Raw genomic sequence first — 17,417 nt, 5'->3', positions numbered from 1 at the left:
AGAAGTCTATGCTTCATGTGTTAAAGCTGCATTATCTCTCCTGACCACCAGGGGGCGACTCCTCTGGTTGTATAGAAGTCTATGCTTCATGTGTTAAAGCTGCATTCTCTCTACTGACCACCAGGGGGCGACTCCTCTGGTTGTATAGAAGTCTATGCTTTATGTGTTAAAGCTGCATTCTCTCTACTGACCACCAGGGGCGACTCCTCTGGTTGTATAGAAGTCTATGCTTCATGTGTTAAAGCTGCATTATCTGTCCTGACCACCAGGGGGCGACTCCTCTGGTTGTATAGAAGTCTATGCTTCATGTGTTAAAGCTGCATTCTCTCTCCTGACCACCAGGGGGCGACTCCTCTGGTTGTATAGAAGTCTATGCTTCATGTGTTAAAGCTGCATTCTCTCTACTGACCACCAGGGGGTGACTCCTCTGGTTGTATAGAAGTCTATGCTTCATGTGTTAAAGCTGCATTATCTCTCCTGACCACCAGGGGGCGACTCCTCTGGTTGTATAGAAGTCTATGCTTCATGTGTTAAAGCTGCATTCTCTCTCCTGACCACCAGGGGGCGACTCCTCTGGTTGTATAGAAGTCTATGCTTCATGTGTTAAAGCTGCATTCTCTCTACTGACCACCAGGGGGCGACTCCTCTGGTTGTATAGAAGTCTATGCTTCATGTGTTAAAGCTGCATTCTCTCTACTGACCACCAGGGGGCGACTCCTCTGGTTGTATAGAAGTCTATGCTTCATGTGTTAAAGCTGCATTCTCTCTACTGACCACCAGGGGGTGACTCCTCTGGTTGTATAGAAGTCTATGCTTCATGTGTTAAAGCTGCATTATCTCTCCTGACCACCAGGGGGCGACTCCTCTGGTTGTATAGAAGTCTATGCTTCATGTGTTAAAGCTGCATTCTCTCTCCTGACCACCAGGGGGCGACTCCTCTGGTTGTATAGAAGTCTATGCTTCATGTGTTAAAGCTGCATTCTCTCTACTGACCACCAGGGGGCGACTCCTCTGGTTGTATAGAAGTCTATGCTTCATGTGTTAAAGCTGCATTCTCTCTACTGACCACCAGGGGGCGACCCATCTACGTCCACTTGTTATACGCAGCATGTGAACGGCCCCTCATGCATCCGACCCTCTTCGCTCTGCTCAGTGTCATCCATCACCCCTAAAAGGGTCTCGACCCCATGGCCGACGTGGAGAGTCGTAAACAAACCATCATGTGGACGGGCTTCGCGTTGGGCTCAACACAGACTGAGAACAACATGGATCGGTCGGGGGGCGGCCATGCTGGATCTCTCTCTCTCTCTCTGTGTGTGTGTGTATGTCTCTCTCCCTCTCAAACTCACCGGTTCATGGTGAGGCTCCGTCTCCTTCCTCAGCGGGGGATCAAACTTCACCTGACCAACTAAGAGAGGAGGAGGAGGAGCAGAGGAGGAGCAGACTGGTTAGTTCCTGACTGGACTGGCGTCTCCTCATGTGGATCTGGTGCTTGACCTCACAGTTAATCTCCGACAGCGTCTTCCCCTCTCTGGCGCTCCTGCTGGTGGACCGGATCCGATGAGGAACCGAGACGGGAGACTATGAGGAGAGAGGAGCAGAGGAGGAGTCAACACAACCACTATGAGGAGAGAGGAGGAGTCAACACAACCACTATGAGGAGAGAGGAGGAGTCAACACAACCACTATGAGAAGAGAGGAGGAGTCAACACAACGACTATGAGGAGAGAGGAGGAGTCAACACAACCACTATGAGGAGAGAGGAGGAGTCAACACAACCACTATGAGGAGAGAGGAGGAGTCAACACAACCACTATGAGGAGAGAGGAGGAGTCAACACAACCACTATGAGGAGAGAGGAGGAGTCAACACAACCACTATGAGGAGAGAGGAGGAGTCAACACAACCACTATGAGGAGAGAGGAGGAGTCAACACAACCACTATGAGGAGAGAGGAGGAGTCAACACAACCACTATGAGGAGAGAGGAGGAGTCAACACAACCACTATGAGAAGAGAGGAGGAGTCAACACAACGACTATGAGGAGAGAGGAGGAGTCAACACAACCACTATGAGGAGAGAGGAGGAGTCAACACAACCACTATGAGGAGAGAGGAGGAGTCAACACAACCACTATGAGGAGAGAGGAGGAGTCAACACAACCACTATGAGGAGAGAGGAGGAGTCAACACAACCACTATGAGGAGAGAGGAGGAGTCAACACAACCACTATGAGGAGAGAGGAGGAGTCAACACAACCACTATGAGAAGAGAGGAGGAGTCAACACAACCACTATGAGGAGAGAGGAGGAGTCAACACAACCACTATGAGGAGAGGAGGAGTCAACACAACCACTATGAGGAGAGAGGAGGAGTCAACACAACGACTATGAGGAGAGAGGAGGAGTCAACACAACGACTATGAGGAGAGAGGAGGAGTCAACACAACCACTATGAGGAGAGAGGAGGAGTCAACACAACCACTATGAGGAGAGAGGAGGAGTCAACACAATGACTATGAGGAGAGAGGAGGAGTCAACACAACCACTATGAGGAGAGAGGAGGAGTCAACACAACCACTATGAGGAGAGAGGAGGAGTCAACACAACCACTATGAGGAGAGAGGAGGAGTCAACACAACCACTATGAGGAGCAGAGGAGGAGTCAACACAACCACTATGAGGAGAGAGGAGGAGTCAACACAATGACTATGAGGAGAGAGGAGTCAACACAACCACTATGAGGAGAGAGGAGGAGTCAACACAACCACTATGAGGAGAGAGGAGTCAACACAACCACTATGAGAAGAGAGGAGGAGTCAACACAACCACTATGAGAAGAGAGGAGGAGTCAACACAACGACTATGAGGAGAGAGGAGGAGTCAACACAATGACTATGAGGAGCGGAGGAGTCAACACAACCACTATGAGGAGAGAGGAGGAGTCAACACAACCACTATGAGGAGAGAGGAGGAGTCAACACAACGACTATGAGGAGAGAGGAGGAGTCAACACAACCACTATGAGGAGAGAGGAGGAGTCAACACAACCACTATGAGAAGAGAGGAGGAGTCAACACAATGACTATGAGGAGAGAGGAGGAGTCAACACAACCACTATGAGAAGAGAGGAGGAGTCAACACAACCACTATGAGGAGAGAGGAGGAGTCAACACAATGACTATGAGGAGAGAGGAGGAGTCAACACAACCACTATGAGGAGAGAGGAGTCAACACAATGACTATGAGGAGAGAGGAGGAGTCAACACAACGACTATGAAGAGTCAACACAACGACTATGAGGAGAGAGGAGGAGTGGAGAGAGGAGGAGTCAACACAATGACTATGAGGAGAGAGGAGGAGTCAACACAATGACTATGAGGAGAGAGGAGGAGTCAACACAACCACTATGAGGAGAGAGGAGGAGTCAACACAACCACTATGAGGAGCAGAGGAGGAGTCAACACAACCACTATGAGGAGAGAGGAGGAGTCAACACAACGACTATGAGGAGAGAGGAGTGAGTCAACACAACCACTATGAGGAGAGAGGAGGAGTCAACACAACGACTATGAGGAGAGAGGAGGAGTCAACACAACCACTATGAGAAGAGAGGAGGAGTCAACACAACCACTATGAGGAGAGAGGAGGAGTCAACACAACCACTATGAGGAGCAGAGGAGGAGTCAACACAACGACTATGAGAAGAGAGGAGGAGTCAACACAACCACTATGAGGAGAGAGGAGGAGTCAACACAACCACTATGAGGAGAGAGGAGTCAACACAACCACTATGAGAAGAGAGGAGGAGTCAACACAACCACTATGAGAAGAGAGGAGGAGTCAACACGACGACTATGAGAAGAGAGGAGGAGTCAACACAACCACTATGAGGAGAGAGGAGGAGTCAACACAACGACTATGAGAAGAGAGGAGGAGTCAACACAACCACTATGAGAAGAGAGGAGGAGTCAACACAACCACTATGAGAAGAGAGGAGGAGTCAACACAACCACTATGAGGAGAGAGGAGGAGTCAACACAACCACTATGAGGAGAGAGGAGGAGTCAACACAACCACTATGAGGAGAGAGGAGGAGTCAACACAACCACTATGAGAAGAGAGGAGGAGTCAACACAACCACTATGAGAAGAGAGGAGGAGTCAACACAACCACTATGAGGAGAGAGGAGGAGTCAACACAACCACTATGAGGAGAGAGGAGGAGTCAACACAACCACTATGAGAAGAGAGGAGGAGTCAACACAACCACTATGAGAAGAGAGGAGGAGTCAACACAACGACTATGAGGAGAGAGGAGGAGTCAACACAACCACTATGAGGAGAGAGGAGTCAACACAACCACTATGAGGAGAGAGGAGGAGTCAACACAACGACTATGAGGAGAGAGGAGGAGTCAACACAACCACTATGAGAAGAGAGGAGGAGTCAACACAACCACTATGAGAAGAGAGGAGGAGTCAACACAACCACTATGAGGAGCAGAGGAGGAGTCAACACAACGACTATGAGAAGAGAGGAGGAGTCAACACAACCACTATGAGGAGAGAGGAGGAGTCAACACAACCACTATGAGAAGAGAGGAGGAGTCAACACAACCACTATGAGGAGAGAGGAGTCAACACAACCACTATGAGAAGAGAGGAGGAGTCAACACAACCACTATGAGAAGAGAGGAGGAGTCAACACAACGACTATGAGGAGAGAGGAGGAGTCAACACAACCACTATGAGGAGAGAGGAGGAGTCAACACAACCACTATGAGGAGAGAGGAGGAGTCAACACGACGACTATGAGAAGAGAGGAGGAGTCAACACAACCACTATGAGGAGAGAGGAGGAGTCAACACAACCACTATGAGGAGCAGAGGAGGAGTCAACACAACGACTATGAGAAGAGAGGAGGAGTCAACACAACCACTATGAGGAGAGAGGAGGAGTCAACACAACCACTATGAGAAGAGAGGAGGAGTCAACACAACCACTATGAGAAGAGAGGAGGAGTCAACACAACCACTATGAGAAGAGAGGAGGAGTCAACACAACGACTATGAGGAGAGAGGAGGAGTCAACACAATGACTATGAGGAGAGAGGAGTCAACACAACCACTATGAGGAGAGGAGGAGTCAACACAATGACTATGAGGAGAGAGGAGGAGTCAACACAACCACTATGAGAAGAGAGGAGGAGTCAACACAACCACTATGAGGAGAGAGGAGTCAACACAACCACTATGAGAAGAGAGGAGGAGTCAACACAACCACTATGAGAAGAGAGGAGGAGTCAACACAACGAATGAGGAGAGAGGAGGAGTCAACACAATGACTATGAGGAGAGAGGAGGAGTCAACACAACGACTATGAGGAGCAGAGGAGGAGTCAACACAATGACTATGAGGAGAGAGGAGGAGTCAACACAACCACTATGAGGAGCAGAGGAGGAGTCAACACAATGACTATGAGGAGAGAGGAGGAGTCAACACAACCACTATGAGAAGAGAGGAGGAGTCAACACAACGAATGAGGAGAGAGGAGGAGTCAATACAACGACTATGAGGAGAGAGGAGGAGTAACCCATTGCACTGGATGCACACACACACACACACACACACACACACTGGGATTTGATGACACAGCAAAACAACCACAACACAGCACCTCCTATTTACTGTCTAAGTCTTCAAACATTTGACCTTTGACCTTAAGAAGCTAAAACGATGACATGAAACCACGGCAACCTCAAACCAAGACGCATTCTTCACATGAAGGTTATCAATACAGTTAGTACCAAAGAGATGAAGATGGCTTCCAGAACTCACTCATTTCGGTATTTTTTATGACATTTAATAAACAAAATGTTTTTTTTTATAAATGTCAAAGTTGCACCGTGATAGCTGTATTATATATTACTACATATTATATGTAGTAGTATATAACACAGTATGCCCGTACACAGATGCCTTGCTCTAAGGAGGGCGGTGGTGATGTCACTCTGGCAGCCATCTTCTTTCTGAGCCACAGAACGAGAATGAAAGGAGCCACCGGTCAGCGATCCGCGGTGACGTAGTTATTATAATATCACAGCTACGTGTGGTTCAGGCCACGGTGACGTAGTTATAATATCACAGCTACGTGTGGTTCAGGCCGCGGTGACGTAGTTATTATAATATCACAGCTACGTGTGGTTCAGGCCACGGTGACGTAGTTATTATAATATCACAGCTACGTGTGGTTCAGGCCACGGTGACGTAGTTATTATAATATCACAGCTACGTGTGGTTCAGGCCGAGGTGACGTAGTTATTATAATATCACAGCTACGTGTGGTTCAGGCTGAGGTGACGTAGTTATTATAATATCACAGCTAGGTGTGGTTCAGGCCGCGGTGACGTAGTTATTATAATATCACAGCTACGTGTGGTTCAGGCCGCGGTGACGTAGTTATTATAATATCAAAGCTACGTGTGGTTCAGGCCGCGGTGACGTAGTTATTATAATATCACAGCTACGTGTGGTTCAGGCCGAGGTGACGTAGTTATTATAATATCACAGCTACGTGTGGTTCAGGCCGCGGTGACGTAGTTATTATAATATCACAGCTACGTGTGGTTCAGGGTAGTTATCGTATAACGATAACCACGCTGACGTGACTCCACCCATTCGGTTCTGAGCTCCTCCTCCAACGGGTCGTTAGAGCGACATCACTGCAGAACCGAGCGGTACCTTCCTACGGGCCGAGAAACGGGGCGCACGGCAAGCGCCGCCGGGGCTTATGGGTAGGAAGTGACCCCTGTACTTAAACTGAGGAGGAGGAAGAGGAAGGGAGGTTGGGGACAAGGAGACGGGGGAAAGGGGGAGGAAGTAAGAGATGAGAAAGGAGAGAAGCGCTACAAGAAGGAAGAGGAAAAGAGTAAGAAAAAGGAGAAGAGTGAAGCGAGAGGAGGCAAGGAAAGGAGAGAAGGAAACAAGCAGAACGATGAGTCACACAGAGGTTGAACAAGGGGGGAAAGAAGTGCACGATTAGGAGGGAAGGAAAGGAGGCGACGTCCAGCCAGAAGACTTCTCCGTCGACGCCCACACACAGACCTGAAAAGGTCAAAGGTTACCTCCGGCTCAGGGTCGTCGTCGTCAAAGTCGTTGTAGGTGCTGTGGTCCGGGTTGTTGGACTTGTCCAGTAGCTCGATAGCCAGAGTCCGGCTGAGGGGCTGAGACACGAACGGGTGCTGAGGAGAGAGGAAGAGTTTTATTAAACATCTATTATATATATATATACATATACACACATAAATATATTTATAAATATATATATATTTATAAAAATAAAGCGCGTTGTGGAGAGTGAGCCTCCTTAACAGCTGTGAGGGATCCTGGTTCTTAGAGAACCCGCTCACCTGCAGCAGTTTCTCCGCCGTGGGCCTCTTCTTTGGGTTCTTGGTGAGCGACAGTTTGACAAAATGGTGGAAGTTATTCGTCCTGTCGTCCAGTAGAGAGGGAGGGAGAGAGAGAGGGAGAGAGAGAGAGAGGGAGGGAGAGAGAGAGAGAGAGAGAGAGAGGGAGGGAGAGAGAGAGGGAGAGAGAGGGAGGGAAAGAGAGAGAGAGAGAGGGAGGGAGAGAGAGAGGGAGAGAGAGAGAGAGGGAGGGAGAGAGAGAGAGAGAGAGAGAGGGAGGGAGAGAGAGAGATAGAGAGGGAGGGCGAGAGAGAGAGAGAGAGAGAGAGTGAGAGAGAGAGAGTGAGTGAGAGAGAGAGAGAGAGAGAGAGGGAGGGAGAGAGAGAGTGAGAGAGAGAGGGAGAGAGAGAGAGAGAGAGAGAGGGAGGGAGAGAGAGAGGGAGAGAGAGGGAGGGAAAGAGAGAGAGAGAGAGGGGGTTAACCTCTTGACCTCGGAGCATGCTTTGGTAACGGTGAATTCACCGGCTCTTACCACTTGACTTTATCTTTCAACTTCGGAGGCTGGAAATTACTCTTGGTCATGAGGAAGAGAGCCCTGAGGAAGAAGAGCGAGATGAAGAGCGAACCTCCACACATGACACACACACACACATGCGCGCACACCAACCAACCTCATGGGGTGCAGGTCGAACATGGGCGGCTGTAGTTCAGCCAGCTCTATTGCAGTGATGCCAACAGCCCAGATGTCACACAACTGGTTGTAACCTCCTTTCCTCTCTACTGCTGCCACCTCTGGAGCCATCCTAGGAGAGGAGGGGGCGGGGGGGGGGGGATACGAAGAAGAGGAGGCGGAGACAAAGAAGGAGATGAGGAGGGGGAGGAAGAAGAGGAGGAGGATAGAAAGGTTAATTAAACAGCAATTCTTATTAATATTATATGACAATTATAGTAGTAACACATCATTATTATGCATTAAGATATGAACAATATACGATTTATTATATGACCAATATATGAAAACATATCATTATTATTATGTATATATATTATTACCCAAACACGACTCACCAGTACGGAGTTCCAATGAACGACTTCCTCTTGGCGAGCGTCGCTGTGATCTGAGCCGACACGCCGAAGTCAGCTGTGGAGACAACAGGGGGGGGGGGGGTCAGTACACGAGGGGTATGGGGTTCAGAGGGGTCAGTACACGAGGGGTATAGGGTTCAGGGGGGTCAGTACACGAGGGGTATAGGGTTCAGGAGGGTCAGTACACGAGGGGTATAGGGTTCAGGGGGGTCAGTACACGAGGGGTATAGGGTTCAGAGGGGTCAGTACACGAGGGGTATAGGGTTCAGGGGGGTCAGTACATGAGGGGTATAGGGTTCAGGAGGGTCAGTACACGAGGGGTATAGGGTTCAGAGGGGTCAGTACATGAGGGGTATAGGGTTCAGGAGGGTCAGTACACGAGGGGTATAGGGTTCAGGGGGGTCAGTACATGAGGGGTATAGGGTTCAGGAGGGTCAGTACACGAGGGGTATAGGGTTCAGGGGGGTCAGTACACGAGGGGTATAGGGGTCAGAGGGGTCAGTACACGAGGGGTATAGGGTTCAGGGGGGTCAGTACATGAGGGGTATGGGGTTCAGAGGGGTCAGTACACGAGGGGTATAGGGTTCAGGGGGTTCAGTACACGAGGGGTATAGGGTTCAGGGGGTTCAGTACACAAGGGGTATAGGGTTCAGGAGGGTCAGTACACGAGGGGTATAGGGTTCAGAGGGGTCAGTACACGAGGGGTATAGGGTTCAGGGGGGGGTCAGTAGACGAGGGGTATAGGGTTCAGGGGGGTCAGTACACGAGGGGTATAGGGTTCAGAGGGGTCAGTACACGAGGGGTATAGGGTTCAGGGGGGGGTCAGTAGACGAGGGGTATAGGGTTCAGGGGGGTCAGTACACGAGGGGTATAGGGTTCAGGGGGGTCAGTACACGAGGGGTATAGGGTTCAGGGGGGTCAGTAGACGAGGGGTATAGGGTTCAGGGGGGTCAGTACACGAGGGGTATAGGGTTCAGGAGGGTCAGTACACGAGGGGTATAGGGTTCAGGGGGGTCAGTACACGAGGGGTATAGGGTTCAGGGGGGTCAGTACACAAGGGGTATAGGGTTCAGGGGGGTCAGTAGACGAGGGGTATAGGGTTCAGAGGGGTCAGTACACGAGGGGTATAGGGTTCAGAGGGGTCAGTACACGAGGGGTATAGGGTTCAGGGGGGTCACTAGACGAGGGGTATAGGGTTCAGAGGGGTCAGTACACGAGGGGTATAGGGTTCAGAGGGGTCAGTAGACGAGGGGTATAGGGTTCAGAGGGGTCAGTACACGAGGGGTATAGGGTTCAGAGGGGTCAGTACACAAGGGGTATAGGGTTCAGGGGGGTCAGTAGACGAGGGGTATAGGGTTCAGAGGGGTCAGTACACGAGGGGTATAGGGTTCAGGGGGGTCAGTACACGAGGGGTATAGGGTTCAGGGGGGTCACTAGACGAGGGGTATAGGGTTCAGAGGGGTCAGTACACGAGGGGTATAGGGTTCAGGGGGGTCAGTAAACGAGGGGTATAGGGTTCAGAGGGGTCAGTACACGAGGGGTATAGGGTTCAGGGGGGTCAGTAGACGAGGGGTATAGGGTTCAGGGGGGTCACTAGACGAGGGGTATAGGGTTCAGGGGGGTCACTAGACAAGGGGTATAGGGTTCAGAGGGGTCAGTACACGAGGGGTATAGGGTTCAGGGGGGTCAGTAAACGAGGGGTATAGGGTTCAGGGGGGTCACTAGACGAGGGGTATAGGGTTCAGAGGGGTCAGTACACGAGGGGTATAGGGTTCAGGGGGGTCAGTACACGAGGGGTATAGGGTTCAGAGGGGTCAGTACACGAGGGGTATAGGGTTCAGGGGGGTCAGTAGACGAGGGGTATAGGGTTCAGGGGGGTCACTAGACGAGGAGTATAGGGTTCAGGGGGGTCAGTACACGAGGGGTTTAGGGTTCAGGGGGGTCAGTAGAGTCCATCTCCTGGACCAGAAGGTTCTCGCTCACCTAGTTTAACGTAGCCGTTGTCTGTCAGGAGGATGTTAGCTCCCTTTCAGAGGAAAAATAAATAAATAAACAACAACACAATAAATATAAATTGTGTTTAATTGTTTTTTGAAGCCCAGGTCAGACGGAGGAAGGTGTTCTCACCTTGATGTCTCTGTGCATCTTGCCTTTGTTGTGCAGGTAGTACAGACCCTGTGAACACAACCACACAGATGACTGGCTCCACAGAAGAAACAGCAAGAAAAGAACTAAACACAGAATGCTGTATGTGTGTGCGTGTGCGTGTGCATATATATATATATATATATACACACATCAAGTCAAACTCAGAGCGCGACGTACCTGCAGCGTCTCCCGTGACATGTAGGCGATCTGTGACTCTGACAGCGGCCCAGTTACTGAGGAGGGGAACCAGGAAGAGAGGGATGAAGCACCGTTATGATGAGTGTGAGTGTGTGTGTGTGTGAGTGTGAGTGTGTGTGTGTGTGTGTGTGCGTGTGTGTGCGCGCCGTTCTCACCGTGATAGATGTCCTGCAGAGAGCCTCCTCCACAGTACTCCATACTGATCCATAACTTATCTCTCCTGCACGCACACAACAGACGACACAAAGTCAGCACACACACACACACACACGCACAAACGCACACACGCACACACGCACACACACACTTACTTACCGGAGATAACTGCCAAAATAGGCTACGATGTTTGAGTGTTTACAGTCCTTCATCATTATGATCTCCTGCTGGACGACAGCAAAGTCCTCACCTGAAACACACACACACACACAAATTTAGAATACTGTCATAGTAACAATCTGGTATGTTAATAATTAAATAGTTATTATTTAACAAGAACGTGGATCGATTGTGGCTGTGAGTGTGTGTGTGTGAATAAATAATGGAGTGAGTTTGAACTTGATTATTTAGCAACAGTTTTCTCTCTTTATTAATGGAGGAGACCAGCAGCTAAAAAGAGAGGAACAACAAGAGTGGGATGACGGAGGAGAAGAAGATAGAGATGCGATAACTCACCCGGTTCCAGTTTGATGACTTTGATAGCAGCCAGCTCTCCTGTGTTTACATTACGAGCCTAAGAGAGAGAGGGGGGGGGGGGGGGGGGGAGGAAGAGTTTCTATAAATAGTTTGGTCGTGTTTACATTTAGCAGCAGAAATGAAATATTCATGAATAAAAGACCGTCTTTCAGAGGAGCCCTGAAAGGCTTCTTTCAGGCCAAAGAATACGTCAGCGTGAGTGTGTGTGTGTGTGTGTGTGTGTGTGTGTGTCAGCGTGTGTGTGTGAGGGACAGAAACACTTTAAAATAAAGAAGCGTGTCTAGGAGCCGCGTTGTTTAGTCAACACTGGAGAGGAACACACGGTAATTCTGGTTCGGTCACTTCGCTCATTCAGACGTTGAGCAGCTCGTTCCTGGTCAAACAGACCATAAAGCAGGGGATGCTTTAGGGGCGGGGCTACAAAGTGATTGACAGGTCGACACCAGAGACGTATACGTCGCTCCTCCTCAGATTACACATGGCCACTTCCTGTTCATCGATTGCAACCAACATGTAATCCAAGATGGCGACGCCCACCTCTTACATATAAGAGTCGAAGGAGAAAACGTTCAATGCGCTGGACGACTTCCTGTCCGTCTCATTCTGGTTCAGGACCAGAACGATTCTCCACAGCAATGAAGAAACTCGTATCCATCATTAACACCTCTGCTTGGCCGTGTGTGTGTGTGTGTGTGTGTGTGTGTGTGTACCAGCAGTTTGTTTGTTTGTTTGTTTGTGGACCAACCAGCGCCACCAACCGTAGATGTCCTCATGTTTCTATTTTACCGTCAAGACGTCGGCCATGTTTTCTGGCCAGAGACTTGTTATTGTTTATATTCCCTATTTAAAAACAGACGCACTCCAGGATCGTTCTACTGCTTTTGTTTATCGTGCGTTTGTTGTGTCACGAACGAGCTACGACTGACACAAATAAACGATCCTTGGAACAGCTCATGTGGTTACATTTCATGACTCATATCTTCACGCTATAATCACTTAAAACCTCTTTAGTAATATCATCTCTTCCTCGGTTGGTTAACGCACTTTTAAACCAACAAACTCCTCCTTTGGAAAACGCACACGCTGCAGACACAACACAAGAAACGTTCTCCACAGACGCCATCGACACGCGGACGCTACACCTTCTGAAATCTGCCAACTCATCACTTCCTTTGAGCCACTAAGCGGTCAGAAACCGTCCTTTTATTTGTCTGAATCCACACGGGGCTGAACGCGGACGCCAGAGGCTCATTCACCGCGCCGACGCCCACTTGACCTCTTGACCCCGCTCTTTAAAACCGCCACACGCTTCACACGCTCGCCGCCACACTCTCTCAAAATAGGACGCGTCGCGTTGTGTGAGCGCGGTGCCAAGATGTCCCGGAGCCGTGCAGCTAGACGACAACATGATGAACGTAGCAACTTCAAATGGTTGGAATCTTTGTGGGGATGAGAAATGTTTTTAAAAAACTCTCTCGTAGTCACGGTTACGCCAATTACTTCCTAATAATTCCACATTGATTAGTGCCTTTTGTTTCCACAGAGGCTTTTCAGAGGAGCTTAAACGGCGAAGAGGAATTTAATGAATCAGAAGCTGACGTCTTCACCTGTCAGGCCACCTTCCCTTCCGCGTTGACCCGCCCTGCAGCACACGCTCTCTAAACCAACAGATCACACAACAACAACAACAACAACGGCATCTCGGTTAAAAACACAACGAGGGCCTCGAGACAGACGGAGGAACGAATGCCTCATCTTCTCAACATCTGTAGCACACATGAGACTCCACTTCCTCGTCTGCGTGTCGCCAAGTGATCGGTACGTCACACATGTCACTCACTGCGGCTCCGCCAACAGGAACCAGGACAGGCTGGTTCATTTGTGTCAATGTGTGCGTTACAACACAATCACCTGGTTGTGTGTGTGCGTTGTGGGAAACAATAGGACGCACACATGGTGTATGGTGTTATTTCTACTGTTTACATGCCTTAAATGAGCTCGTCACATGGACTTCCTGCGCTCGGTTTCTCGAGCGCACGCTGCCACTGAAATTGATTTGTCATTAACTGATCTCTAATCCCGCTGAAGGCCGTCCTCCACTTCCTCAACCAGAGCCACCGTCACCAGAAACAAGGCCACATCCTGTGTGTTGGTAAATACTCGGCCAGTGCAGCTCCGTTACAGCTGAACCCGCGGAGCAGGTTTTCATGACGGCATTTAGTGAGAGTCTATGCTTCATGTGTTAAAGCTGCATTCTCTCTACTGACCACCAGGGGGCGACTCCTCTGGTTGTATAGAAGTCTATGCTTCATGTGTTAAAGCTGCATTCTCTCTCCTGACCACCAGGGGGCGACTCCTCTGGTTGTATAGAAGTCTATGCTTCATGTGTTAAAGCTGCATTCTCTCTCCTTACCACCAGGGGGCGACTCCTCTGGTTGTATGGAAGTTCATGCTTCATGTGTTAAAGCTGCATTCTCTCTCCTGACCACCAGGGGGCGACTCCTCTGGTTGTATAGAAGTCTATGGTTAATGTGTTAAAGCTGCATTCTCTCTCCTGACCACCAGGGGGCGACTCCTCTGGTTGTATAGAAGTCTATGCTTCATGTGTTAAAGCTGCATTCTCTCTACTGACCACCAGTTGGCGACTCCTCTGGTTGTATAGAAGTCTATGCTTCATGTGTTAAAGCTGCATTCTCTCTCCTGACCACCAGGGGGCGACTCCTCTGGTTGTATAGAAGTCTATATAAATGACTCTACTTCTCTTGATTTATTCCCTCAGTAAACATTGTAAACATTAGTTTTTGCTCTCAATCTCTAGTTTCAAGTCTTCTTCAATACAGCGTGATGTTCATTTAGTAAATTATGGTAATTTAGAGTCAAACAAACCATAAAGCGTGGATGCTTTAGGGGCGGGGCTACAAGGTGATTGACAGGTCTCTACGTCACTCCTCCTCAGTCCAGATATGGTCACTTCCTTTTCACCGGTTGAGTAAAAAACAACCTGCCGACGGCCAAATCTCCGCACAGTATCTTAAATTACTCATCTCCGTATGTTCGGTTTCGGCTACCTAAAGCAGATGCCTGGTTGCCTGGTTGCCAGCGTTGGGCCGTGTAAGAATACGGTCGACGGGCAAATAACAGAATTTGTTGGTGATCTCGCGGTCCGGTTCTCGCCATCAGCCGGCGTTCCTCTAAAGAGGCTTCAAACGGGAGAAGAGCTCACACTCCGGTTCCTGATCAAAACATTCCTCTCCAAGCCACAAATATAGGCATCGATGAGCTTTACCAGGTGCCCCCCGTTGCCTAGGAGGCCATCCTTTGTTCCGGGAGGTTTGAAGGCCTGAGCCCCAAAGTGTCCTTCACCCCCCCATCCCATAATAACTGCAGCACTCAGGACGTCGGCTGCTCACCGCTTCAGAGACACCGGGTCTGAAACCGGGCGAGATACTGAACCGAAATTAGAAACTAACTAGATTATCTGCAGCAATAAATGTTGCACGGCCTTGTTGTCTTTAAACATGTTTGTATTCTACTCAGCATTTAATAACAACAATAACAACAATAATATTGATGCCACATGTGACTGGTGAAGTTCGGGCTGCTGCACAAATCATACCAGGTCCAGTTGACCGGTTCTCCTGGTGACTAGACCGGTTCTCCAGTTGACCGGTTCTCCTGGTGACTAGACCGGTTCTCCTGGTCATTAGTTCTCCTGGTGACTAGACCGGTTCTCCAGTTGACCGGTTCTCCTGGTGACTAGACCGGTTCTCCAGTTAACCGGTTCTCCTGGTGACGAGACCGGTTCTCCTGGTCATTAGTTCTCCAGTTGACCGGTTCTCCTGTTGACTAGACCGGTTCTCCTGTTGACTAGACCGGCTCTCCTGTTGACTAGACCGGTTCTCCTGGTGACTAGCTCTCCTGTTGACTAGACCGGTTCTCCTGGTGACTAGTTCTCCTGTTGACTAGACCGCTTCTCCTGTTGACTAGACCGGTTCTCCTGGTGACTAGACCGGTTCTCCTGTTGACTAGACCGGTTCTCCTGGTGACTAGTTCTCCTGTTGACTAGACCGCTTCTCCTGTTGACTAGACCGGTTCTCCTGGTGACTAGACCGGTTCTCCTGTTGACTAGACCGGTTCTTCTGGTGACTAGTTCTCCTGGTGACTAGACCGGTTCTCCTGGTTGTAGTTCTCCTGGTGACTAGACCGGTTCTCCTGTTGACTAGACCGGTGCTCCTGGTTGTAGTTCTCCTGGTGACTAGACCGGTTCTCCTGGTTGTAGTTCTCCTGGTGACTAGACCGGTTCTCCTGTTGACTAGACCGGTGCTCCTGGTTGTAGTTCTCCTGGTGACTAGACCGGTTCTCCTGGTTGTAGTTCTCCTGGTGACTAGAATGGTTCTCCTGCTGACTGGTTCTCCTGGTGACTAGTTCTGGTGCTCCTGGTGACTGGTGGTTCTCCCGGTCACTGGTTCTATTGCCCCTGGTGACTGGTGGTTCTCCCGGTGACTGGTTCCGTTTCTCCGGGTCACTGGTTCTATTGCCCCTGGTGACTGGTGCTCCTGGTGGATGGTTCTCCTGGTGACTGGACCAGTTCTCCCACTGACTGGTTCTCCTGGTGACTAGTTCTGGTGCTCCTGGTGACTGATGGTTCTCCCGATCACTGGTTCTATTGCCCCTGGTGACTGGTTCTGGTTCTCCCGATCACTGGTTCTATTGCCCCTGGTGACTGGTTCTGTTTCTCCCGGTCACTGGTTCTATTGCCCCTGGTGACTGGTGGTTCTCCCGGTGACTGGTTCTGTTTCTCCCGGTCACTGGTTCTATTGCCCCTGGTGACTGGTGGTTCTCCCGGTGACTGGTTCTGTTTCTCCCGGTCACTGGTTCTATTGCCCCTGGTGACTGGTGGTTCTCCCGGTGACTGGTTCTGTTTCTCCCGGTCACTGGTTCTATTGCCCCTGGTGACTGGTGGTTCTCCTGGTGACTGGTGGTTCTCCTGGTGACTGATGGTTCTCCTGGTGACTGATTCCCTGTTAGCTCCTAGATGCTAGCAGCTAGTTAGCATCGAGCTAGCGTCTTGTTATATTCCTCATTATCGGACCAATAATCAAGTTATTAATCATTAAACATGACATCAAAGCCCGTGAACACGTAGGCCGTGACCCCCCCGGCCCATTAGCACCCTAACCCCCCCCCACACACCCCTTTACCTTGTACACATCTCCGTATGTGCCGCTTCCGATCCGCTGGATCAGCTCGAAGTCCTCCTGCGGGTTCCTCCGGGACAGGTCCCCGCTGGAGGTCATCGTGCCCGCGGCCGGTGTGTCACGGAGCTGGGCTTCTTGTTGACGAACCACCGGGCGACGTACAAGGGACGGATATTATCGTTATAGAGAATTAAAAACAACAACAACAATACGGTGTCAGAAAACCCCAGCCCGAGTCCACTGTGGCTCCAACATGGCCGCCGCTGCGCAGTGAGCATGCGCAGTAGACATCATGGCGTAGCCTCTGAAGCGCGAGTGTGACCAAAGAGATGGAGCTGATGGATTGTTTTTTATTATCAAGACATTTGGGGATAAAACTACAAAACACTGAAAATAATACGAATCACATTTGTATACATTTTTGCATTAAAAAAACACACCTTTTACTGAGTTTTAACCCATATTGATCCAAAGGACATGTCATGATCAAAGTAAGTGTTTCATTGTACAGAGTAACTGTCTGTTAACTGCTTATGACAATGAACATATATTGAATCAGAATCAGCTTTATTGGAATTTGACTCTGGATTTCCTGTTGCTCTCAACGTACATACACAGACCTAGACAGAATAAACAACAACAACAAACAACAAAGTAGAACTACCATGAAAGCTCATTGTTGTTGTCTA

The 17,417-nt window shown here is 49.7% G+C and overlaps 1 protein-coding gene across 8 annotated transcripts in view; it reads right to left on the bottom strand.

The window, feature by feature from the left end:
* LOC117743752 (mitogen-activated protein kinase kinase kinase kinase 3-like) overlaps positions 1-16,986 on the bottom strand; it is a 39,128-nt gene extending 22,142 nt beyond the window's left edge. For all 8 annotated transcript variants that reach the window (XM_034551561.1, XM_034551562.1, XM_034551564.1 and 5 more), the window contains exons 1-14: positions 16,732-16,986; positions 11,510-11,567; positions 11,153-11,243; positions 10,993-11,057; positions 10,817-10,872; positions 10,619-10,666; positions 10,475-10,517; positions 8,474-8,546; positions 8,077-8,208; positions 7,938-8,000; positions 7,409-7,490; positions 7,124-7,240; positions 1,503-1,581; positions 1,350-1,408 (exon numbers count right to left, since the gene is read on the bottom strand). In XM_034551561.1, the coding sequence (XP_034407452.1) occupies positions 1,350-1,408; positions 1,503-1,581; positions 7,124-7,240; positions 7,409-7,490; positions 7,938-8,000; positions 8,077-8,208; positions 8,474-8,546; positions 10,475-10,517; positions 10,619-10,666; positions 10,817-10,872; positions 10,993-11,057; positions 11,153-11,243; positions 11,510-11,567; positions 16,732-16,827 (1,062 nt within the window). In that variant the 5' untranslated portion in view covers positions 16,828-16,986. The remainder of the gene's footprint in view (positions 1-1,349; positions 1,409-1,502; positions 1,582-7,123; positions 7,241-7,408; positions 7,491-7,937; positions 8,001-8,076; positions 8,209-8,473; positions 8,547-10,474; positions 10,518-10,618; positions 10,667-10,816; positions 10,873-10,992; positions 11,058-11,152; positions 11,244-11,509; positions 11,568-16,731) is intronic.
* Positions 16,987-17,417: the final 431 nt, after the last annotated feature.

This window comes from Cyclopterus lumpus, chromosome 15 (genome assembly GCF_009769545.1).
Source record: "Cyclopterus lumpus isolate fCycLum1 chromosome 15, fCycLum1.pri, whole genome shotgun sequence".
Lineage (NCBI taxonomy): Eukaryota > Metazoa > Chordata > Actinopteri > Perciformes > Cyclopteridae > Cyclopterus > Cyclopterus lumpus.
Note: the sequence above shows the minus strand (reverse complement) of the source record. Positions and strands in the feature narration are given on the sequence as shown.